The sequence below is a fragment of the Triplophysa dalaica genome, chromosome 12 (genome assembly GCF_015846415.1).
Source record: "Triplophysa dalaica isolate WHDGS20190420 chromosome 12, ASM1584641v1, whole genome shotgun sequence".
NCBI lineage: Eukaryota > Metazoa > Chordata > Actinopteri > Cypriniformes > Nemacheilidae > Triplophysa > Triplophysa dalaica.
This window is the reverse complement of record NC_079553.1, coordinates 14,659,412-14,684,242: the sequence shown is the minus strand read 5'-3', so window position 1 is coordinate 14,684,242 and position 24,831 is coordinate 14,659,412. Positions and strand designations below refer to the sequence as shown.

The 24,831-nt window shown below is 37.2% G+C and overlaps 1 protein-coding gene and 1 long non-coding RNA gene across 2 annotated transcripts in view; one reads left to right on the top strand and one right to left on the bottom strand.

Moving 5' to 3' along the window:
• Nucleotides 1-2,316: 2,316 nt before the first annotated feature.
• Nucleotides 2,317-6,308, bottom strand: LOC130433561 (uncharacterized). Its single transcript, XR_008908603.1, has 3 exons — nt 6,166-6,308; nt 2,794-2,937; nt 2,317-2,685 (listed from the first exon to the last, which is right to left on the bottom strand). It is a non-coding gene; the product is annotated as an uncharacterized LOC130433561 (long non-coding RNA).
• Nucleotides 6,309-6,464: 156 nt separating this feature from the next.
• Nucleotides 6,465-24,831, top strand: part of LOC130433012 (lysophosphatidylcholine acyltransferase 1) — a 36,038-nt gene continuing 17,671 nt past the window's right edge. Inside the window, exons 1-3 of the mRNA XM_056762647.1 lie at nt 6,465-6,788; nt 18,174-18,313; nt 23,835-24,049. Of these exons, the coding sequence (XP_056618625.1) occupies nt 6,675-6,788; nt 18,174-18,313; nt 23,835-24,049 (469 nt within the window). The 5' untranslated portion in view covers nt 6,465-6,674. The remainder of the gene's footprint in view (nt 6,789-18,173; nt 18,314-23,834; nt 24,050-24,831) is intronic.

Below are 24,831 nucleotides of genomic sequence, written 5' to 3'. Positions count from 1 at the left end.
GGGCTTCATACACACCACACAACATCTTGACCTCAGATGAGTTTTCCCGCTGAGATGTTCCTCTGTGACACCTGTGAAGACTAACAGAGAGACCTATTGGCCTTTTTATCTGTCCAACTGTTTTTGTCATTTCTAAGCAGTTTAAAATTACACAGCGCAGGTGTTATTGAGGCTGGATCGGGCAGACAGACAGGTATGTCAGAGAACAGCCAACCACTTGTGTTCACCACAAAGATCTCTCTTGTTTAACAACAACCTTGCCAGTGTAACATCATGGCTTTGGTTACTGAACAGCGCCTCAATCACACATATCAGAGCAACACGGGGTGAGTTTCAAAGCGTGCGGATCCTTTTTTAGAGGTCCTGTTTAAAATGGAGAGCACCTGTCGCTGACATAACCCAACGCTTGGAATTCTAGCCAACAGACTTCAGTGTTTTAAGGACTGCAGATGAAAGTTTAAAGAGTGTAATCTTCTGTGGAACAGCGTTAGGTGGACTTTATGAAAATGAGACGCAGATTGTGATAAAAGATCTGAGCATTTATTCTTCGCAAAGGAGTAAAAAAAATTCTAGCTACAAGAAAAATTTGCTGGTCGCAAACCTTTATATATTTAGACTTTTAGTGATATTGAAACTTCATGACCTTGAGACCCCAAAGCTATTTTCAAAATTATGATTGTAAAAATTCAGATCCAATCCTAGCCAATTAAAATTTGACATTTCACGTATGGTTTTAGAGGGATTTTGATCCAATGGGATTCTGTAGAAGGCAGAGCTACAAAAAAAAGAAACAAAGCAATCCTTAAAATGTCTGGTCAATTGATGTTTTATGTGTTGCATCTGTTGAGGACAAGATGTTATATTTTCAAGAAAATGTTACATTCGACTCATATAAAACATAAACAAAGGTGGTGTACCCAGCAATAAACTTAAAATAAATAAAATAGAATAAAGCTGTTTATATTGATATATTTTATGTTCATTTGTATTTCAGTCTATTTTGCAGGGGTAAAATTAATTCCGACAGAAAAATAATCCTTGCATTGTAAATGAGTCTTCTGAAAAGTGCATGTGTACTTTGTGAGTACAGAGGCTAAAATTAATACAACATGCCTCCTGGCTAGTTTCTTTGATCAATTAAATATACTAAAAGAAGTTGAAAATGACTATCACTATATTATATATGAATAATTATATTAAATATTATACTATATATTACATTGCTATATTATTTTATTTTATTACTATTATCTATTATCTCTTGAAGACTGTAAAGCCGCAACAGAACATTTAAAGTGATAGTTCATCCAAAATTAATTATAAAATTAAATTAAAAAAAATTAAACCTTTATGTCGCTATTTCTTCTGCAGAAAACAAAAGAAGATATTTTGAAGAAAATTGGTAACAGAACAGCACTGGCCCCATTCACTACTAGTCCATGAACATAAAACCAATGCAAGTGAAAGTGAAGTGTGCCAGTTAACAACATTTTTCAAAATATCTTCTTTTGTGTTCTGCGGAAGAAAGAAAGTCATATAGGTTTAAATGACAAGAGGGTGAGTAAATGATTCATTTTGGGCTGAACTATCACTTTAATTTACTTATATTTCAATTTTTGGTTTTTAATATCCATTTCCTCAACATCAACATTTTTGTCTAAAAACACCACTAACTCACATTGTGTATGAAACGATTGTACAAAAGCAAGAAAACGCATGCCATTCAAGCTAGCGCCCCAGAGGCTGCATTTCTTGCAGCTAATGCATGTTCATATTTGTGTTTGGAATGTTTGGAACATGGCCACATTTGATTGACACCCAGCTGTGGCTGGTAAAACACATTCGACTGGGAAACAACAACTGTCAGTCTGTCAGTGGACCTCCGCTGTGGCCTGAGGGTTCAGAATTATGCAGCTAAAGCAGGATCCGCAGCCCAGAAACGCTTTCAGAAATCCAGCATTTACTCTCAGACATCCTGATGGTTTCGCTTGAAAAAAAACTGCTGCCATTTCTATATTTAGGGCATATTTATTGTAGCAGTAGATTTCAACAAATCAACAATTTTTAAAACAAATTGGGTTGTTTTGAATGCATGCTTTACTTTGCTGATCAATGAACACATCACAGCAGAACACAAAATGTCAATCACTGAGATAATTCTTATTGTCATTTACAAGATACTGCAATTTTATGATTACTTTGCAGTTTTGCAGAGTCTCACTTGAAAAACGAGAGTTTTAGACTTTCTCAAAGGGACACAAAAGTGCCGCACCATATAGAAAACTGTGCTTGGTTCTCTGAAATGTCATAAGGATTGATTCTGTTCCTGCATTACCATTCTAATCAGTGGTGTAGAACCACATGTAAGAAAAACACACTGAGCCCCGGGCTACGACGGAATTGGACAAGGCCAGTGAAATTGTGTTCGTGCTTGAAACAAGTGTTAGGTGATTGTTTACTTCATGTCTTTAAATTGCATTTCTTCCGTTTTAATTCCTACGGCGTCGGGAGGCGAACCTTTTTTTCACAGCCGTCCCTTCAGAGCGTAACCGCGGCCTCTTCGATGCTTACCAAATGCAAATGTCAAAACCCAGTGCGATGGGCCCAGGGGCAGGTTCGCCTGCACTGTCTCCACAGACGTTCAAAGTTAAGGGACACCGGGTGGCAGGCGATCGCTTTTGACACCTGCAATTACAGACGTGGGAAGAGAACATGATGGCGGGCCTTCTAGAAAATGAGTTGTGTGCGTTTGGGCAACTACAGTTTGTTGTATGATATTATAACTCAATATACCGTCATGTTTTCCAGTTCAGCAACAGAGAACACGGGTTTAGCAAGGCTGTCCGATACGCTTCTCATTTACAAGAGTAAAGAAAAATGATTTTCGGAAATATTTCCATGGTTCAAAGACATGCCCATCACCACAGTCTCTGCATGCTGCAAGTACACAAAAACACCAACATATAAATTGTTGTAAATGTCTACGCAGGTAATGTAAGAACTTATTGTAAAAGTTGTCTGAAGGATATGTCTTTGAGTAGTTATATAGTTGTTTTCTTGTTATTCCTCTTAAAATGCAAATAAAACGGTGAGAAAAACAACGGTTGGTCCAAGTCTTGTCGCATAACATTTCACAGCTGTGACATTGTGTGGAGCTCATGTTATACAAGTTTTGATATTAAAATATATATTAGCATGGAAAATATAATGTGACACCCAACCTGGATAGTCTCTATAGTAATCTGATGCAGCCTTTCTTATATTAGTGGTATTTAACTTCATGTTGAAAGTGGCAGATAAAACATGGATATTGTCAATATGTCTCTTATTTTACAATCTTAGATAACTTAAGATAATTAATTTACTCAAATAAGAGCAAAATTCCAGATTTTTTACAACAAATGTAATACTTAACCACAATCGGGCACATCACATTTTAGAACAATGTTGCTGAATAGCATATCTCTCTGCACAAAAGAAAAATAGAGCACTCAATATTGTATCTAATACAAGACATCAAACAGCGGACAAAATATCTGAGAAACACATCCAGGGGTTTGAATGGACAAACTGGTATATTCATAGTAAATACTGTTCATGCTTTTGGATATCATCACGAAATTACGAAAGCCAAAAATAGACTTTAGCGCCCTCTTGCGGCTAATCACATTTCTATATAGTTTACTATATGTAATATCCGTCACCCACCACAGGAGGGCCCCAAAGACCGTACAACATCACCTATATATATCCAGAGACATTGTATTGCTCCGAGGTTGCTCTTAATAGTTTCGGAGGTTTAGAAGTGTTTTCGGCTGTTTCATCTGATGTCAACTCAGACTTAGACGTTTTTCGAAGGGAGATTTATGGGTATGAGGAGATCTGAGACAAACATAGCCAAAAGTTTACATTTTCTCTCCATTTAATCTCACTGAGGTCTAGGATAAATAACTATAAAATAAATAATTGAGATATAATCAGTATGCCAATTTAATACAATTCATAACTACATAATACAAAAATTCCGAAAAATACAAAGTGTACAATCTACTGTATAATAAAGTATGCTGTGTAATTAAACCCACAATTGGTGTAATGTTTCTTGGTGCAAAAGATCAACACTGGTGACCAACATTGTGATTCATAACCATAGCAGAACTTTTACCCAGCAACACCCCCACACAGACAAAAAGAAAAGGCTGAGAGAGGACATGCAGTTGGCAGACCAGAGGTGCTTAAAGATCTTACTCTGTCTGAAAATAACACTTAAAAGCTCTCAACTAACTCCCACCCCCACAAGGCATACTATGAGCTAGACTAAAAATAGAGCATGCCCATTCCTACAATCTCTAGGAGACCATACCGATGTGAAAGCTCGCTATCTATCTATCTATCTATCTATCTATCTATCTATCTATCTATCTATCTATCTATCTATCTATCTATCTATCTATCTATCTATCTATCTATCTATCTATCTATCTGTCTGTCTGTCTGTCTGTCTGTCTGTCTGTCTGTCTGTCTGTCTGTCTGTCTGTCTGTCTTTCTGTCTGTCTGTCTGTCTGTCTGTCTGTCTATCTATCTATCTATCTATAAATCTGTCTGTCTGTCTACGTCATCTGTCGACATGTTTGTGAGTAGACTAGATTTAGGCTACAAACTGATCGATTTCTTTAAAATCGTGCACTGTTGTAATTTGAAATGAGCTTTCCTGTAGCTCAGTGGTAAGAGCATTGTGGGTTCGATCCCAGAGGATTGCAAATACATATGTGTAAATGTATAGGATAAAGCAATGTAAGTCGCTTTGGATAAAAGCGTCTGCCAAATGCCTAAATGTAAATGTAAATAAAATTCCATCCAATAATATTTTATCTATAGATCTATCTATCTATCTATCTATCTATCTATCTATCTATCTATCTATCTATCTATCTATCTATCTATCTATCTATCTATCTATCTATCTATCTATCTATCTATCTATCTATGGCTCTATCTATCGATCGGTCTGTCTGTCTGTCTGTCTGTCTGTCTGTCTATCTATCTATCTATCTATCTATCTATCTATCTATCTATCTATCTATCTATCTATCTATCTGTCTGTCTACATTATCTGTCGACATGTTTGTTACTAGACTAGATTTAGGCTACAAACTGATCGATTTCTTTAAAATCGTGCACTGTTGTAATTTGAAATTCCACCCAATAATATTTTATCTATCTATCTATCTATCTATCTATCTATCTATCTATCTATAAATCTATCTATCTATCTATCTATCTATCTATCTATCTATCTATCTATCTATCTATCTATCTATCTATCTATCTATCTATCTATAGATCTATCTATCTATCTATCTATCTATCTATCTATCTATCTATCTATCTGTTTGTCCGTCTGTCTGTCTATCTGTCTGTCTGTCTGTCTGTCTATCTATCTATAAATCTGTCTGTCTGTCTACGTCATCTGTCGACATGTTTGTGAGTAGACTAGATTTAGGCTACAAACTGATTGATTTCTTTAAAATCGTGCACTGTTGTAATTTGAAATTCCACCCAATAATATTTTATCTATCTATCTATCTATCGATCTATCTATCGATCTATCTATCTATCTATCTATCTATCTATCTATCTATCTATCTATCTATCTATCTATCTATTGATCTATCTATCTATCTATCTATCTATCTATAAATCTATCTATCTATAAATCTATCTATCTATAAATCTATGTATCTATCTATCTATCTATCTATCTATCTATCTATCTATCTATCTATCTATCTATCTATCTATCTATCTATCTATCTATCTATCTATCTATCTATCTAACTGATCGCATTCAATTTGGCAGTGGCACCTGACTCTTTAGCGCTCCCTGTAGGTCCCCATTGAAATGAAGTTGCTTCTCACGGAAAAACACCAGAAAACTTAAGCAGAGCGGCTGTTAACCTGAAGAGGAACTGAAGTGGGCGGGACTACGTGGCCCGATCTTTGACTGACTTATCTGGTGTAAACTATTCTTTCAAAAGTCAATCCCATTTTTTTATTTACACGGTGTATTTACAATTGATATTTTTCAGATATTTTTCATATAGCATGTGTACATTGTCAAGACTGACTTTGAAACAGCAAGAATGTGATGTTATCGTGTGATACCTGTTACTTTTCTCAGCGTTGGTTAGGACGGCCCAAAGTCGCTTGTGATTAAAGTGAAATGTTCTGGGTCCGATTGACAGAACTTGGAATACATATAAATCAGCAATAAATATTCAGATAAAAAATGTCTCTCATAAAACAGATGCCGCTGATAAGTGCCGCTCAACAGGTAGTGAGCTCTTCTGATTAAATGTTCTCTTTTTAGAAGTGGCTCTTAGAGGGGTTTGCGCATGCGCCTTTCACTAATGGCTTGAGTGCATGGAGGAGCGGGTTTTCACACATGCGCACTGCGGGAAGCATTCAGCCCCTCCATGACATCCAACAGGACTGACTGCTGCTGTTGCGCACACAGAAAGAGTAGCGATCGTCAAATACATGATCCGCCTAATCTCTCCAACCCCTCGGCCTGCCAAATAATATCGCGGTAAAGTGGAACCAACGGCCCTAAAGAAAAGGAACAGTGATTTCACCGTCATCTTGTGACTTTAATTGACTGGGATTTGTCGAGGATGAGGTTGATCCAGAGCCCGCACGCGGATGGAGAAGAGAAGCACGAGCTGGCTCCTCCTTTCAGAAACCCGTTCGTGCATGATTTAAGATTCACAATATTTCAAAAGCTTCAGGTATGAACTGCGATCATATCTTATGCGTGATGTGGATGGCTAATGTAGGCCACGGCCAGTGATACTGCCTGTAGGTGTCCCATCAGTTTCTCTCCGGCCTGGTCAAATGAGAGTTTTCATCCGGTGCTACATGTTGCACACAATTTTAAGAGCCTCGGGAATGGTAATGCTAGCGATTGCACGTTTATTGCAGCAGAAGTGTTATCAGCACATAAGTAGGCTACATGTAAGACTAAAACGTGACTTTTGTCTATATCTGCATTAACGGTACCATGTGGTGCATCTATCGGTCTCCCTCAAAAACCAAGGTTATGCATTTGGCTGACGCTTTTATCCAAAGTGGCTTGCAGTGCATCACATTAGACATGTGCGTGTGTGTTTGAAACATTTGGGGTTGACGCTGCTAACACTGTGCTACACTAAGTGAGCTAAGATCAAATGTACAAACGAAATGAAGTTTTATCAAAATGCTCATGTCTACCTCCTTTCCCAAACCTCAATCAAATGAACAGAAATGATTTATGAGATGATGAGTTAGATGAGTCTGTTGTTGAATGAGTCACACTGCATGTGTCATATTCTCATGTTAATCTTTGACTTCGGTCGTCCCGTTATATTTCAGTGCATCAGCACATATAAAGGTGTGTGTGACCAGACTGCAAAGCAATTAACATTGACTGAATTGACCTGTCAGGGATCCTTTAGCATGTCAATTCTAAAAGCTTTGGGTCTCAAGTCTGTTCCTGTGAAATCCTTTAAATCTCCAATTGAAAGAGCTCTTGATTTGTCAGGTAATGGGCCATTGACAAAATGTGCTTGCTTGTCAGACACGTTGTGCAGTGATCACTTGTAAGACAGGGACTAAAGTTAAACATACATGACCCTGTTCATCATTCAGTTTGCCTTGTTTGTTGTCATGCCCTATAACCACAGGGTCATGTTTTAACACATTTGCCCATGAGAAACTGTTGTATAAAAACAAGTATTGCAGTGGTCAGACTAGACTTTGAGCATCTAAAATTCGTTCGGACGGGGAGTGTTGCCTCCATCTTTTACATTTCTGTACCGAGAGGTCAAGCTGTGAGGTTTTGATCTTCTGGTCTCTTTCTGGAATTCACAGGACATAGTTCACCAAACTTGAACTTTGCTAAGTAAGCAAAATATGATAACATCAAAAAGATGTTATAGTGTTTTGTTTACTGTTTAAATTGTTTACCCTCCAGCTAAAACTAAACGCTGACCATAGTTGTATTAAATATGGGCAGAAAATGCGTTGAACATATCAACAGATTAAGTCAATTTTCAGAGAGCCTTCTAGGCTATATGGGCATTGTTTTAAAAACACACATTATGTATAATGTATAAGTTTATTTATATGCCTATACACGCAAAAAGTTTGAGTAAAAATCTTGACAGACTGATGTCCATTATATAAGATGTGTTGGATTTGTATTATCAGAGCTTTCCGACTTTCATTCACGTGAATGAGGGTACATGTCTCAATCAACAGCTCTGTCAGCATTTAAGTGGCACTGAAATGGGTCGCGGAAATCTGCGTTTTGATTCGGTCCAGATATATACCGGATATAGAGGTGGTTTCCATACCCAACCCTATTGAACAGGCTTGCGTTTCCGGTCTGTCCCATTCGTATGCGTATGAATGGAAGTCAACGGAACGAAAAGTCAAGTGTAACCGCGGCTTAATCCTTTGGGTGTTCTGGTTTATGCCTCCACATTAGCCAAATGTATGCACCTCTTCTGCTTTATATTATGATAATGTTCAGTTCAGAGGGTGTGTTCACAGTCTTTTCTGAAAAGGGTGTAAATTGTACTAATAATGGTTTTAAAGAAGTCTAACGCAGCACTTTTAACCAAGCTAGATTTAAATGTGTACTGATAGTTGTATTGCTTAATCAGCTTTTTGCAATTTTTTTATTACACAAATAATTATGTTAACTGTCTATGTTGTAATAAATCACAACTTTAGGTTTATGCCTATGAGAAAAGTGCATTTGGAAGCACTTTAAGCTGCACCCAAAACATTAGGCTACATCATCTATTCTGAGTTTGTGCTAAACTCTTTAAATATATAAATTGCCTTTGTTTTCTCAGAAGCTTCAGGCAGCTCCCATTGTGCTTTTTTGGAGTTATCACTTGTAACTCTGGAATACTTTATTCAGATTGGCTAGTCGTGAAATTCTAGGGTTTATTATACCCTGAAAATACCCCTCAAAGCTAATTATACATGGTCATCCGGGTACAGTGACTGAGTCATCTAGACTGGTGCAGTTCAATTTGTTGAAGGTGAATAAGCCTGATTAAAAACAAAATAAGATTATATCTATGATTAAACCAAAATTTATATTGTTTGAATTTATGTCTTGCCTTAAAACCGAAACAGACATGCTCACATGTCATGCAGGACTCAATCTTTCAAGCTAGGAGTGTAAGGTGGTTTTTACATTAGCCCCGTAGTCATACAAAAACTTCTATTAAACGAAAACGATCCTTATTTATAGTGCCGTTTCCACATGCTTTTTTCAAAAGAATCTGCGTTAACACTACACAACAGAAAACGCATCTCACATGACAATTCAGACACACTGGGAAGCGCAGCTAAATGTAAACATGGGCATACATAAATGTCAAACAGACATGTGGCCGACCACGGCTGTGTCTGTTTACTAGGGATGCACCGATCCTACTTTTTCCTTTCCGATCCGATTCCGATACCTGAATTCTGTGTATCGGCCGATACCGATTCTGATCCGATACTAGCATTGTTTTTCATGATCAAAGTAGACTTGCATATTTGAACTTTTATTGCCAGAGGTGGATAGTTAAGAATGTTTACTTTCAAGTACATTTTAAAATATATGTACTTTATCAGAGAGCTTTGGACAAAAAATACTTTCCTACAGTATGAAGCAGAGCATATTTACTCCACTACAGTCCATACATTTTTTTTTTTTTTTTACTTTAAATCCATGAGTACATTAAAATCTACCATTTTCCTTCACTTAAGTATTTTTACTTAAAAGTATGATTTTTTAAAATGTTATTTAGTGCTTTATTTAACTTAAAAATACATACAAAACAAAATGTGGTCTCATTAAGCACAGATACTTACAAAATGTTTAACAAATAAATCTCTGTTTATTGCACAAAGCTATCACAATATAAAAGTCTCCAAACTCGCTCATGCACATCCTGGACACAAAATGATGCGCTTAATACATTCGCTTCTACGTTATTTAAAGTCATGCGCATTGGACGCAGAATGATGCGCTTAATGCACCCGCTTCACTCACGAGCATCCCGGATAGTGATGATCCTGATGTCGCGGGGATCTTTGCTTCCCAAGTTCAAAACAGTTATAACACAAAGAGAAGAGATATGTTATGTGTTTAAATCATAGTACTTTGCATCCATCCTAAAGTAAAAAAAAAGAGTTATAGTGTATGAATGACGCATAACATAGACCGCTTCCAGTGCTTGAATCTAATAACGTTACACTCAGCGAGTACAGTCTCCGGCAAAATGTGTTTTAAACAAAACCACAGTCTACTATCTAGTGATTAGGAAGAATATTAAAAACTTTGGAAAGAGTAACGTCCTGACTGTTCCCGGACACACGCATGTTGGATTGAGATTGACAGATGACCGCACCAGCGGAGGTCAGAGTTTTTTAATTATGTTATATTGGTTTCAAAGCTATCAAAATACATGACAACGAATACAGTGCATGACACAGTTTATGGTAATTTCCTGATAGATAGTCCCTTATGAAGCTTTAGAGTAACTTCCACGGGTATCGCAACGGATCGGACTGAAGAGAACCCGTCAGTCCGATACCCGATCCAGCAAAAAACATCCGGATCGGCCCCAATTCCGATCCAGAGTATCGGATCGGTGCATCCCTACTGTTTACTCAGAAATGTATCGAAAGCCAACAGTATCACAAATCGCATGCTTTGGATCGCCGTATTAATATTAAAATGCTGATTTCTTAATCCCGCCAGACTTTAAATAAGCGCCGTCTGGTGCAAAATGAACGTCATATGCTGTTATGCGTTTAAGTAGCGCCAATCGACGTTAAGTTAACGTCGCACGTCACTCAGAATGCAAACGTATTAGCTAATATACATAGCCCCTCCTCTTCTGGGTTTGAGCACTCTACTGCAAGTCGGATGCCTGTGTCATCTCAAATCCATACTCAGCTTAACTTTGTGGGAAGAACCTAATTATCTCAAAATGATCTTTTAATCAAAGTGATGCATTTTTGAAGAAACCTACCCACATCTAAGGAGTGATAAAAAAAAGAAAAAATCAAGATTGAAGAAGACGGTTTCCTTTGTTTAAAAGCATAGACTCTGTTCTTTTATTGGACATATTGTTTGTCCACGTATTCTTTACAGAAAATGCAGTGTGAGTGATTAAAGTTTGGTTAAAATGTAAAAAAACGCTGGTGTAGGCTGGCAACTTTTTTTTAAAAAGGCTGACGGGGAAAGAGTTGAACTGAACTGTTGTCATAGAAATGCTGCTTATTGCTTCTGTCAAGAGTTTTGTTTACATTTTAAAAAAAATTGGTCCTGATTTATTTATTTTTATTTGTATTTAAAAGTTTGTAGAGAGTATTTGTGTGATTCGAGTTGGACAGAATCGGCAAACTTAAAGAGAGTAACCAGTTGGTTCAAGTTCAATAAAACAAATTTCAAAAGCTGAATTGATTTTATTCATTATGTAAATAATCTATAACTCAATGTTTTAATTAGTTGCAAAAGCTAAATAATCATTAAAAACTTACTATTTAGTCATTGAAATAATAGCCGATTAGTCGATTAATCGGTCCAATATTCGTTAGATTGAATTATCAAAATAATCGTTTGTTGCAGACCTAATTACGTTTTGAGTAGCAATATCTGCTTAACCTTATTGTCTTACAAATGCAAACCCTGTTTCTATCCGCTCTTAGTATTGTCGCACTTAGGACATACGAGAAAACACTGAACTCACCGAGAAAGACACTGCTATAACTTTCTTTCGTTGTAATGAACAAGCTTTACAGAAATTATGTCAGTCACAGGTCTTCTGAACAAGTCGGTCACAAGTCTTCTTTCCCTACCGGAAATACGGACTGGTGAGTGTCGGTTTGTCGATCCAAAAAAAACTATATCTTCCCGAACGCTAAGTGATCATCGTCCAGCCCGGGACTTTCGATCGTTATAACCCGGGCTTGTCGGAACGTTCTCCACTCGGCCTACTTTAATGTTCCATTTTACATCCAACAACAGCAAGTTGTTTCTTAGACATTTTGATCGCTGGCCAGTGGCTACATCTGCTCTTGCCTGAAAATGGCTGACAGCGTGTCTCTGGCTGAAGGTGGACCTAAGTGCTCATAAGGCGGAGTCTGTGAGCGGTCATGGGCAGGCGTAAATCAATGTGACATCAGATTGTTAGGGGATCCCCAACAGCCTGTTTTGTGTCACTGTTGTGGCTTAAAGGAGGTTACAAAAATAAGAGTAGATGGATTTGTATAATTACTGGGTGTTTCTGCACACACGCTGGCGACTGGTAGATAAACATTTAAAAGTGCATTTTTGTGAGATTACGGTCCTTCAAGGTACAAACTTGCATTTTAAAATGAAAGTGAAGAACGGTGTCATCACTATAGCAATCAATTCATATGTGTACTTTTTACAGTACACTTTTATCGTAGTACTTATGTGATCGTTTAGGAGTCCGTAAGAAGAATATACACATACTGTGCTTAAAAGGAGCCTTTGAAAGTGTCATGTTAATGTGTAATTCTTGTAAAATAGTGTATTGTAACTTGCAGATTTTCATTATTATAATATCTTTTAATATATCAATATTTTTTTATGTGGATTCTTTTATGTGGTGGGTAGGTGGGTGGATTGGGGACACCTCTGTGGCTGTTCCCCAGGGGCACCATGAGGTCTAAATAAGCCTATGAGTAAGTGTTTATTGCATGGTACAAGATAGCAGTCTAATTCATAGTAATAATACATTGCCTAAAACTTTTAAGCACCTTCTCAAACTGTTCTGAAGCATGCTTTTTGTTTATGTTTGTTGGCAGACACTGCTATTATTCAAATGGTCATAATCCAAGTTTAAAAAAAAAATCATTCATATTACACAGCCTGCAGCTCATAACGGCGTTTTTAATTATATTTAGCTTATAGCCTTTTTCTAGCCTGACAAGAAAATAGATGTTCTTGTGGTCGAATGCATTTAAACAGCCACAACAGACCGCATATGGACATAATGCGTAAACGAGGGAAAACAACAAGTCAGGATTTAAACATTGGCTGAAGACTTAAAAGGTTGTTTTAATGACTGAAAACCAAGCAAGCAGAATGTTGTCTCCTTTTCAGATTTCTTACACACACAACAGTGTTCAGCGTGTCTCGCAACTGTCAGAGCAGAAAAAAATCGACTTCCCTCTGTAGGTTTATCTGCCCCGGTCGTGGTAATTTGTATATTGTGTGCACATATTTCGTCCTTTTGAAAGATCGACCAAAACGCATCTTAATTCCAAGTATAAACAGAGTCCGAACCATAGACGCATTTAAGCAGGAAAGTTAACGTTTACGTTTTAGCCAGAAGTTTCATCTTTTATTAAGGCATGGCTGCAGAGTTGCTCCGTCTCACACGTCAGAGGGAAGAAATTCTCCCGTACAGAAACAGTATTGATAACGTCAGAGGTAATCTAGCTATACAATGCAGACAACTGTAATAATTTAGCAGCAGGGCTCGTCACCAGGTTTTCATACCCGTGCACAGATTTAGCCTTAACTATGTGGTTGAAAGCTTGCTTACAATAGAGTTCCAAAGAGTCACTCGCATTCTCAAGAAGCATCATATTTAATCGATGAAATATACAAGGCTAGATTGAGAACAAAGAATAGAAAGAATTACAATTTTACCGTTTTCTTGTGAAGTTATCATGTAACGCAAGAAAAAAAATTAGCAGGCAGAGCAGAGGGGGACATCACAGTGTTGTGCCACAAGAGGCAGTGTAGCTTGTTCCAGAACTACGCTTAGCTGCTCACAGATGCACCTGCCTGTTAATCGGCCTAGTTTGCGGCACAATCGGCCAATGCGGATTAATTAAAAAATCCCATCATTCGGTCGACCTCTACTCTTAAATGTTACTGGCTTAATCTTGAGCTTACCAATACAGTCTACTGTCTCACAGGCAATGAGTCTTTTTATACTTTTCAAATGAGACCTGTCTATTTTCTACAGAGAGAAATTGTAAATAGAAACAATATGGTATGAGCATGTTTTGTGGGCATGGGACCCGTTTATACCTCTTTTTTATGTGCTAACATAAAGGTTATTACAAACAAAAATTAAACTACTATTTGTTATTCCATTTTTTATTACTCATCAATACTCTACTACTATTGTTATCGGCACAAATCACTTTTTAAAGTAGTAGAAAGTCATTGGGGGCTTTCAACAACAGAGTAAATAATGACAAAAACATTTTTGCATCAAATAACTTTTTTATTACCTCATGGGTATGGCAAATAAGTGTAGAACAGGTTTGTTGTTTGTACAGTTTCGTGCAATGAACCAGCATAATGATCCTTCTGGCCTTTGATTCATTCCTGTGCTCTTTCATGGATAGCAAAATATTTTTAGAAAAGCTCATCCCACGCCTCTGCTTACTGATATGGGATTTGGCCGCCTGTTGGTTTGTAATCATCTCAATGAAATTGACTCTGTGAAAACCGTCAAGGCATTCTGAACCTCTTCCAAATCGCACAGTGCCAATGATGTTAATTGGTCCCTTTAAAAGCTATCAGTGTGAAAATGCAGCCTAGTGCTGATTAGAACAATACAAATATTGACATAAGATATTCTCTGTGCCCTTAACGGTAGTCTGCAGATAAGATATAGTTCTGTTAATAACAGTGTGAGCATGCTGTTTCAAGATCCTAGTCTAAGGTTATTCAGTCTCCCATTTACTTGCATTTACTCTGTCTCTGGACGGGATTTTCGAGACTTTTTAATAAATTAACTAGTGATTGACCAGTGTATTGGCTGGGACTGTTAATCAGATATTTGGGCATTTTAAGGTTATTGGACAGCCCTGGGCAGTTAACAGTTTTGGCTTTTTTTGACAGTTTATAATGAAAAGAGATTTTCATAATTGAAAAATGTAATGTTATTGATAATGTTATTTGCATTGTAGTCATAAGACCAAATGTTTAGGTGTGTTGACGTCCCTCTGGGAAGTTTGTATAAACAAGTTGGGAAATCTTAATTATAATATCAGTTGTGTCAGTTTGGTCTGAGCAGGGTGACGGCGTATCTTATCATAACAAAAAATTATATCTCACGGGCCCTATGAAAACTGAATTCAAAATCTGAATTCCCAAATTCCATTATTTCCATTAGAAATTTTCTGGATTCTTTGTTTTCAGTTTTTTTTAACGATACAATAATAATATTTTTGCCCTCATGTAAAATACAATTAAAAACTGCATTTACATTTATTCATTTGGCAGACGCTTTTTTATCCAAAGCGACTTACAAGTAGGGTCCAGTTAGGGCTGGGCGATTTTGCAAAAAATCTAATCTAGATTTTTTCAGAACATTTGACCGATTCACGATTTCTATTTCGATTTTTTCGTTTTTGCTTAACTAGTCAACTTAAAACATAACTACAACAAAAAAGTACTGAAATAACATTCTCTTTATTAGTAATTTAGAAAAAAAACATAAATAAGGAAAGTTTTTTGTATTGTAAAACATTTCTGTATTGTGGCTAGTTGTTTTTTCAGTGTACTTTACAGTGGTCAAGAAGGTGTAGAAGTACAACTTTGCAAAAGAAAGATGCATTATAAAGCTGTTCTGACACTTTTTTGCGTGTTTCAGTGTACATTCGGGGAATTGCGGCTTCTGTAAAATGTTTGCGGCTTGGTAACTTGTATCTTGGATCAACGGCGTGTAGCATCTTTATGAACCCTTGCTTTTCCACGGTGTGCATGGGAAACATGTCTTTTGCGATATGAAATGTCACAGCATTTGTCATTTCTTGCCATCGATGTGACTTTTTATCATATGGAATGACGTTGGAAAATGATGCCGCTAATGAAACATGACGTTGTGCATTTCGAGGTGGATCTGTCGTCTTCGGATGGCTGACTGTGTTGTTTTCATCTCTTAATTTTGTGCATTCGAGCCATTAAGCCTGATGTCTCTGTCGCAAATGCTGAAACAAATTAGTTGTGTTGCCAATGCAGGTTGCAACTGACTTTCGACATATCTTGCATTTGACCAAAGTTTGTTTGACGTCAAAGCTCTAAAATACAAACCATTTCCAAATCACTGAAGTAACATTACTACCTTTATTTGATACAAGCTCATCCTAATGCGAAGAGCCAGGCGTATCCATGATGTTAGCCGTTAACTTCCACGTTACTGATTTCGGAGTGAGCGGTTGAGACGCGATCAGGTGGATCAGGTGCGCCATAAAGTGGTATTGACAAGTCTTTCCAACGTATCTAATTGGACGTGCATGATAAACTTTTTTTTTAAGTCTCGATTTAACAAAAATTAAATCGTGTTAAAACGTAAATTCGAATTTATCGAATCGCCCAGCCCAAGGTGTAGTGGGCAGCTATCACTGCAGGCATACAGGGGTAAGGTGCCTTGCTCAACTGCATTTCAGTCATTTCCTGGTGGCAGTGATAATTGAACCAGCGACCTTCTGGTTACGACTAGGGATGGGTACCGAAACTCGGTACTTTATCGGTCTCGGGGCTAAATAATAAAAGACAGAAGGATCGATAAGCTTTGACGTTAACGGTTCTGCTGTTGGTAATGGAGAAATTAAGAAAACATTTCCTATTTATTATTGATAAATAAACGTTAACTAGCATATTTTAACTGACCATCCATTTCTAATTTGCGATAATATTAAAGACATTTACCTGCATTTTTGTTATTCGCAATTTTCACGCGAAATATCCGTCTGTCCAACACTACACAGAGCTCGTGCGCACACAACACGAAAGCTCGCGCTTAATAGAGTGACGATGGCGTAGAGAACCAAACGCTCTAAAGTCTGGTTACATTTTACTCGAGTGGATGCAGATAATGCTCGTTTCAACAAGTGCAACAAGACTTTTGCTTGTAAGAGCGGAAACACAAGTAATCTGGCAAAACATCTTTCAAAAGTGCTTAATGTGCAGAAAGATAAATGCTAAGTTTTCGACTGCCTAGCTACTAGTTCATCATCCATGTCCTCAGGTATGTATGCTAGCCTAGCAGTCTTCCTAAATAACCCCGACATAAACATTGCATAAGGTTTCTTTAAAATAGTATGTACTCATTTAATAAACACACATCACATTAAAAAATAGCCTACATATAAATCTTTAGAGTGGCTTTTTTTCTGCAGTAGCCTAATTAATTCTTAAACATAAAAAAGCTTTCACAGTACTGCATTTAAAATGCATGAATAATAATAAATTATGCTTAAGAAATTATACAGAAGAGCTTACCTAAAAAAATAATTTGTGTTGATGAAATACAAACTTTTTTGTGTGTACTTTGCAAGAGGTTCCAAACCTGTATAACTTTTAAGCCCAAACAGAGTTAACTACATTATGTGAATGTAAAGCTCCAGTTACAGTGAATCAATTCACTCCAGCATCTGGTCCAATTATGGTTATTATTAAACAACAACAAAAAACACAAACAAACTTAGGCCCACATCCACTTTATTTTAATTCTCTATGAATAATAGGCGGGTATCAGTCATCTTTTACCTGCATTAAGATATGTTGGGTCAGTAAAGAATGTTTTAAATAGTGAAAACAACTCCAGGTTTAGTTTTGTCTTTTATAAAAAAACACAACAAAAAGTACCGATAAGAGTACCGGTAAAGTACCGGATCGATAAATGGTATCGATAAAAGTAGTAATACCGTTAAAACCTTAACGATACCCATCCCTAGCTACGACTCGAACTCTCTTACCACTAGACCACAACTGACCCACTAAAAACTACTATATAAATACAATAAAAACTATAGTAGGAGACTGAGGAACTTGAGTTTTTTTTAACATTACAGTTACCTTTCAGGAAACCGCTTAAATCATTCGTTCAGAGACATGCATTTCATTACATTTTATTACCGCATCGCGGAAATCATATGACCCTATATCTCATGTTCAAATGTCCACCTATTTCCTTTTCTGTAAATAACTTGTCAATTTCTGTAAATAATTTTTCTTGTAAATAACTAGTCATAGAAATTAGTACAAATAAACCCTGAATATCATCATATTGCTGTTTAGAAATGTAATTCAAACCATTCAATCTTGTCATATCTCTTTGCAGATTGGTTTGATGACTGTAACGCTGTTTCCCATCCGGCTCTTCGTTGCTGCGTTCATGATGCTGTTAGCCTGGCCGTTTGCCTTCATCGCCACCATTGGCCGCTCGGAGTCCGCAGTGGAGCCACAGTGCTTATGGAGAAAGTGAGATCTTCTCTTCCTCTATTTAAACATACACGAAGAGATAAGAGAACATTTATTTATCCATTGGGGGAAATTATTTAGCAGGAAACTGGGACAAAAATGTAACTGAGTGCCAATAACCAAATAAAGCAAATCTAGTGCAATGAACAAATAGTTGGAAAACAGAATGAGGAATATTGGGTTACACTTTATTTTAAGATCCAATTCTCTGTATTAATAGACAAGTAACTACGACTTTTGCCTCAGTAAACTCCTAATTTGTTGCTTATTAATAGTAAGTAAGGTAGTTGTTGGGTTTATTGGGTAGGATTAGTGAAGTAGAATATGGTCATGTAGAATGATTTGGAGAATTGGTCCCTATACTTAAGTGTAACCGAATATTATATATGGTGTATTAAAGGGGTCATTTGACTCGGCTAAATCAAATATTATTGTTTGCTTTGGATGTTATACAATGTGTTTACACGATTTAAGGTTAAAAAAATGCTGTATTTTCCACATACCATGCATGTTTGTATCTCCGATTGCTCCGCCTTTCTGAAATTGTGATATTTCACAAAGCTCATCGCTCTGAAAAGCGATTTGTGCTATGATTGGCCAGGTCACTAGTGGATAGTGATTGGTTGAATACTGCACAGACATTCAACGCCTCTTACCATATTTGGAACATCATGCTGCGACGGTACAATGAGATTTACAAGACCGTCCAGCTTACTTGCGTATACATTTGGGCGGTCTTGGTCAAATCATACCTCAAAGTGACGTACATGCGTGTGGGTGTGGTTACACGAGGCGTTTCAGGCAGGTCTGGGTTCGCATTCGCTTTTAGATAGAATGCTTCTTTTTTTCCCGACACTTCAATTTTTGAAATTTTACGTGTCTAATACATGCAACTTATCACACCAAAGACACAGAAATTAAGTATTTCTGCCATATGACCCCTTTGAGAAATAAACTGTGAGAAGTGTCATGTTTCCACGCCATGTTTCCTAGTGAAAACGGTGTATAAACGTATTTAATACTGCACTGTGGATTATCTAATGCCACAGTATGGCTAGGCGATATGGCAAAAATGCAAACTCTATCGTTTTTCTATATTGATCGATAACAATATTTATTTAGATATATAATAATTAAAAAACAAATTATTTTAAATACAGTTTATTAACAAAACTGTCAAACAAAACTTAACTTCAAACTAGTAAAAATTAAATCAAACTAAGTCATTTATGTTACCTAATAAGATATGCACTGTTGCAGCAGAAAGGATATTATGCCATAAACAACATGTACCAGTTCATTCAGTCTCATTTTGACTCAGTTGACTTGTTAAGAGAGTGTTCATTCAGTACATTCAACCAATGAAAGGGCTTTCTTACTGTGTACATTTAAACCATATTGGCTTAGCACCTGTGCACATACATAACGCTGCAATAATGTTTTGTTTGAGAAGTGGGATTCATTCAGTGAACCTTAGTCTTTCAAAAAGACATCTCACATTATCTGTAGTACATTTTTTAATCATGCCAGCATCTTGCATACAAGGTTCAATCTTTTATTGTGCAAACAAACTCACTTCATTACATCTCTAATCTGTACTGGGTTTGTTTCATATGCACCAGCTCATGTTAGCAGATATGTTAAAGATGGATATAAAAACGTTTGTGCTTGAGCTACGAATTAACTCGCTTGCAATTTGTTTCTCAAGTTTGTTTTGTTTAACCGGCGATTGCGAAGGAAAATAAGACACTTGATAAACCGCGTGATTTCAACTCGAGGTTAGTTTCACTTTTTGTTTCCGCTTCCAGTCATGTTTTCCTCCTCATCTCGAGATTTCTTTGCCAAGTGCATTATGAAATTGACTTTGTACTTTGACGCGCATGCTTAAAGCTTCACGCTGACTGACTGTTGCTGCGTTTATTTCTGCTGTCAGTTAGACTGTTTAGATTAATCCATAACGAGTCAAAATGGCAATAGTTTATCATTGTTATCGACATAAATTCTATCGCGATTCGATTTGATATCGTTTATTAGCCCAGCCCTATGCTACAGTGTTTATAGATTGTCTTTGCTGTGGGGATTTTGCTTTGAGATCCTCTAATTCATTCATGAAGAGGTTAATGACTTAAACAGATTTTCAATCCACGAGGGAAAGACTAGGAGTATTACACTTAACATTGGGTTGGGTGTTGGAATGTTTTTTCATTAAAAAAAAACTAATTGGACTCATTACATGGACAAGTTTCATGTCTGTTAACGGTTCTAAAATAGGCCTCTATGGATGAGAAAGTCTTTCCAGCACCTCTGTTTAGTAACGCCACAACAGTTCTATTGAATCTACAGCTTGAAACAAGTAACACAAGCAGGAAGTCTGGTTTCCAAACGAAAGAATCTTAAAGGTATACTTCACCCAAAAATGAAAATTCTCTCAACATTTACTCACTCTCAGGTTGTTTCATACCTGTATATATTTATTTCTTCTACTGAACACAAAGAAAGATATCTGAAAGAATGTCAGTAACAAAACAGATCTGTTTGATTACTGACATTCTGATATTCGTTCAAATATCTAAAGCATGCAGTGCCTTGAAAAAGTATTCATCCCATTTCATTTTATTCACATTTTGTTATGCTGCTGCCTTATTTTAGCTACTTTAAATTATGATTATTTTACAGTAATCTACACTCCATGCTAGGGCTAACCAAAAATCTATATAACGGTGTTTTCAAGATTTATACCGGTTTCCCGGTACATGGCGGTATTTTTTAAACCACTTTTTTACTGGCTGAGAGAGGAAATTGTGCTGTTGATCGACTTAAAATTACCTTTTATACAGTCATAGTGACAGTATCCCCCATCCTAACTGCAAAGTTTAGAATTATTTAACAAGTGAATAGCACACAAAGGTAACTTGTATAGATAATATTTAAGAAAATAAATAGAGACCAGGGCTGGAAATTAACTTTTTTCCTTAGAAGCACTGGTGCTCCCAACTTTAAGAGTTAGAAGCATCCACCGAAAAATTACTAGTTGAAAACAAAATAGTAACAATTGTACTATTTAAACATGCATACATGTCTGTTGTGTTTTACAGTCACAATGGATTCGCAATTACCTGAAATAATATTTTTTATAATAAAACAAAGGCTTAAATTAGATGAAAATTAGAGCAAAGCGATCGGATCATGCTGTCAATCTTCCTTACTGACCCTTATTTCTCATCATAGCATATAGAGAAACAGTTCCAACTAAAACAAATTTTTATATGCCTTTATTGAGCAGATATGAGGGGAACACAATCGTTTTTTGAAAATGTTTGTTTGTGAGTATATTTAATATAATGCAAACGTGCAATTTCTGTACTTGTGCAGCTGTTCAGCCGCGAGGAAAGAAATATGTAACGTTACCACTCATGCACGAGACGCACGCAAACATCCAAACGCCTCGGTTAAGCGCATGTTTATATATTATGAAATATATACGAAATATTATGATAAAATAGTGCTGCGGCATAGAAAGACGCATCCTTTGTGAATGGCCAGTCACAGTGCAATAGTGAAAAGGGACCCAACTGAAACAGTGTCGTGCTGCACCGCGTTCCGCACATTTTTTAAGCGACATACACCGGTAATGCAGTATATTAAGAATTCATATCATGACAAAAAAAAACACACCGGTATTCGGTATGAACCGGTATATCGCCCACCCCTAGTCCAGGCACAATAAAGACTAAACAAAGAACTGTGACAGCTTTGCAAATTTATTCAAACTAAAACTAAGTAAATTGCATAAGTATTCATACCCTTAACCCAGAAGATGGTTAAAGCACCTTTACAGACTGAAATCTTTTTGGGCATGATGCGACAAGCTTTAAATATCTGCTTTTGGCAATTTTCTGCCATTCTTCTCCTCAGGTCCTCTCAAACTCTGTCATGTTAGATGGAGATCAGCAGTAGACAGACATTTTCAGGTTTCTACAGAGATGTTCAGTTGAGTTCAAGCCCAAGCACTAGCTGGGCCACTCAAGGACATAGACAGAGTTGTACATAAGCCACTCTAATAATGTTTTAACTGTGTTTAACATTGTCATGTTTAAGGATGAACCTTCTGCCCTGTCCGAGGTTCTGGATGTTCTGGGCTAGGTTTTCATGATCATTATCTCTGTATTTTGTTCCGTTGAGCTTTTCTTCTACTCTGACAAATGCCCCAGTCCCTGCAGCTTAAAACACCCCCACATATTGATGCTATTTCCAACACACTTTACTGTTGAGATGGTATTGTCTGGAGAAAACCAGGCACTCCTCAACACCTGTACATGATGAAGAACAGAGAATCTTGTTTCTGAAAGATTTGTTGAAGTATGTTTTTGCATGTCAAGTTTTCATGCGTCTTCACTGAGCAAAGGCTTGAGTATGGCCACTTAGATTGGTGGAGTGTTACAGTGATGTTTGTCCTTCTGTAAGTTTCTCCCATCTCCCTATGTGATCATGGAGCTCAACCAGAGTAATCATCAGCTTCTTGGTCACCACTCTAACCAAGACCCTTCTCCATCGATGGCTAAGTTTGGGCAGGAGGTCAGCTCAAGTAAGAGATCTAGGGTTCCAAACCTCCTTCATTAAGGATTAATGGGGGCTAGATGCTTCTGTGAACATTCAATACTTCAATTTCCCCAGATCTGTGTCTTGAAATTTTTTTTTGTTTTGTCATTATTTTGCATGGAGTGTAGGTGAATATATTTTTTTATTTAGATAAAGTAGTTTAAGATAAGGAAGGCATCATAACAAAATGTAAATAAAATCAAGGGGGGGGAACACTTTTGGAAGGCACTGTATTAGATAAAACTTGGTCTATAAACAAGTAGTCTTATGTGCATTGAGCCAGAGGTGAGATTAGTGATTTTGCAGTCTGTGCTTGATTGTCTAATGCAGAAACTGTGATATGACTCGCACTGGAGAATAGACAGTCACATCGTTCTGATGACACAGAGTCTTGATGAAGCACATGCATGCTGCTGCAGTCTTTCCAATGGCCTTTGCAAGATTCCCTTTGGGAAACATAAAGTATCTTAAGTCAGCCTTCCAATTAAACACTCTTTTATACAATGTTCAGTAATGTTAATAACTACTCATAACCTCACATGACCCCTAATAAAATGAGCAGTTGGTTATTTCGATTTGAGATTAAACTTGACTAAATTGTTCTCAAAAAGGATTTTTCTTTAGTTTAATGATTTGTTCACACTTTGCAGGTTCGATCCGATTAAAGTGAACTCATGTGCTTGCTCTATTAGTGTTGTTCATTTGATTAAGTGTAAACACTGCTATTCAAACATTGGTGTGCCTCAAGTATGTGGATCGAGACCCCTGAAAATTGGTTCTCCGTCTACTTTCAAAGAAACAATTGTGCGATTCTTTCTTTCACACTAAACAAACAAACCTAATTTAACAATTAATCGATTCTGAATCCAAAACCTGCAGCCTACATATATGAGCTGATCTCTAACCCAGCCTTCTTCTGCAGGGTAGTGGACCTGGTGTTGAGGACCATCATGCGGGTCATGTGGTTTGCGGGTGGATTTCACTGGATCAGCATTAAAGGCAGACAGGCTCTGCCAGCAGAGGCTCCCATCCTCACCCTCGCCCCACACTCGTCATATTTCGACGCCATTCCCGTCACCATGACGATGGCGTCCATCGTGATGAAAGCTGAGAGCAAAGACATCCCTGTCTGGGGAAGTAAGTTTTTCTTTTGACGTTTGTTTGCATTTTGTTCATTCATTCCTTTTTGCCGTCTCGCTTTTTCAAATAAATCTATTTAAAATATCCATACTTAATGGCAATTGGGTTTCGGATTTAATCATGAAATACACTGCAGTACAGGTCATAAACTTTGTGTTTCCTCCTTATGACAATGCTTCCGTTTTCGAAACCGCCGTTATAAAAAGACTATAAATAGTAACCTGTGCTCAGCTAACTTCAACAGTGTAATCGTCTTATCTGTGCAGATTGCAAATCAATAGTTAGTCAGCAGGCTGGTTCTCTAATGACATTAGGGGCCAGTGTTGATGGCCCTGTGGGACCCAGCAGACAAATAAAAAAAGAATTGAGCTGTCAATGATGGATTGCATGTGAGATGCACCAGTGCAAACTGCATAATCTCTGCTGCCTGGGTGTCTTTCTCTCTGAAAATGCATCCAATTATGCCACAAATACTTGCAAATGTACTCGCTCATTCGAGGTTCCCTGGGGATAAAGACATTTAGGAAAGCAGTTGTGGTTTTTCTGTGTTCTGCATTTCAACAGCAGGGCTATTAGGCTGTTGACAGGCGGTAGGATGTGTGCTTACCTGACAGCACAGAACGTGAAGATCTAGAAATGTTGCGCTTGTGATTCTGGACTGTTGTTGCTATATGCACTTGAAAAAAAGGTCTTGAGCATGTGCTGCCCGCCCCTCTTTTTTTTGACATACCGGCTGTCTAATGCACATAAAAACAGTAAGATCAATAATGACCAGGTGC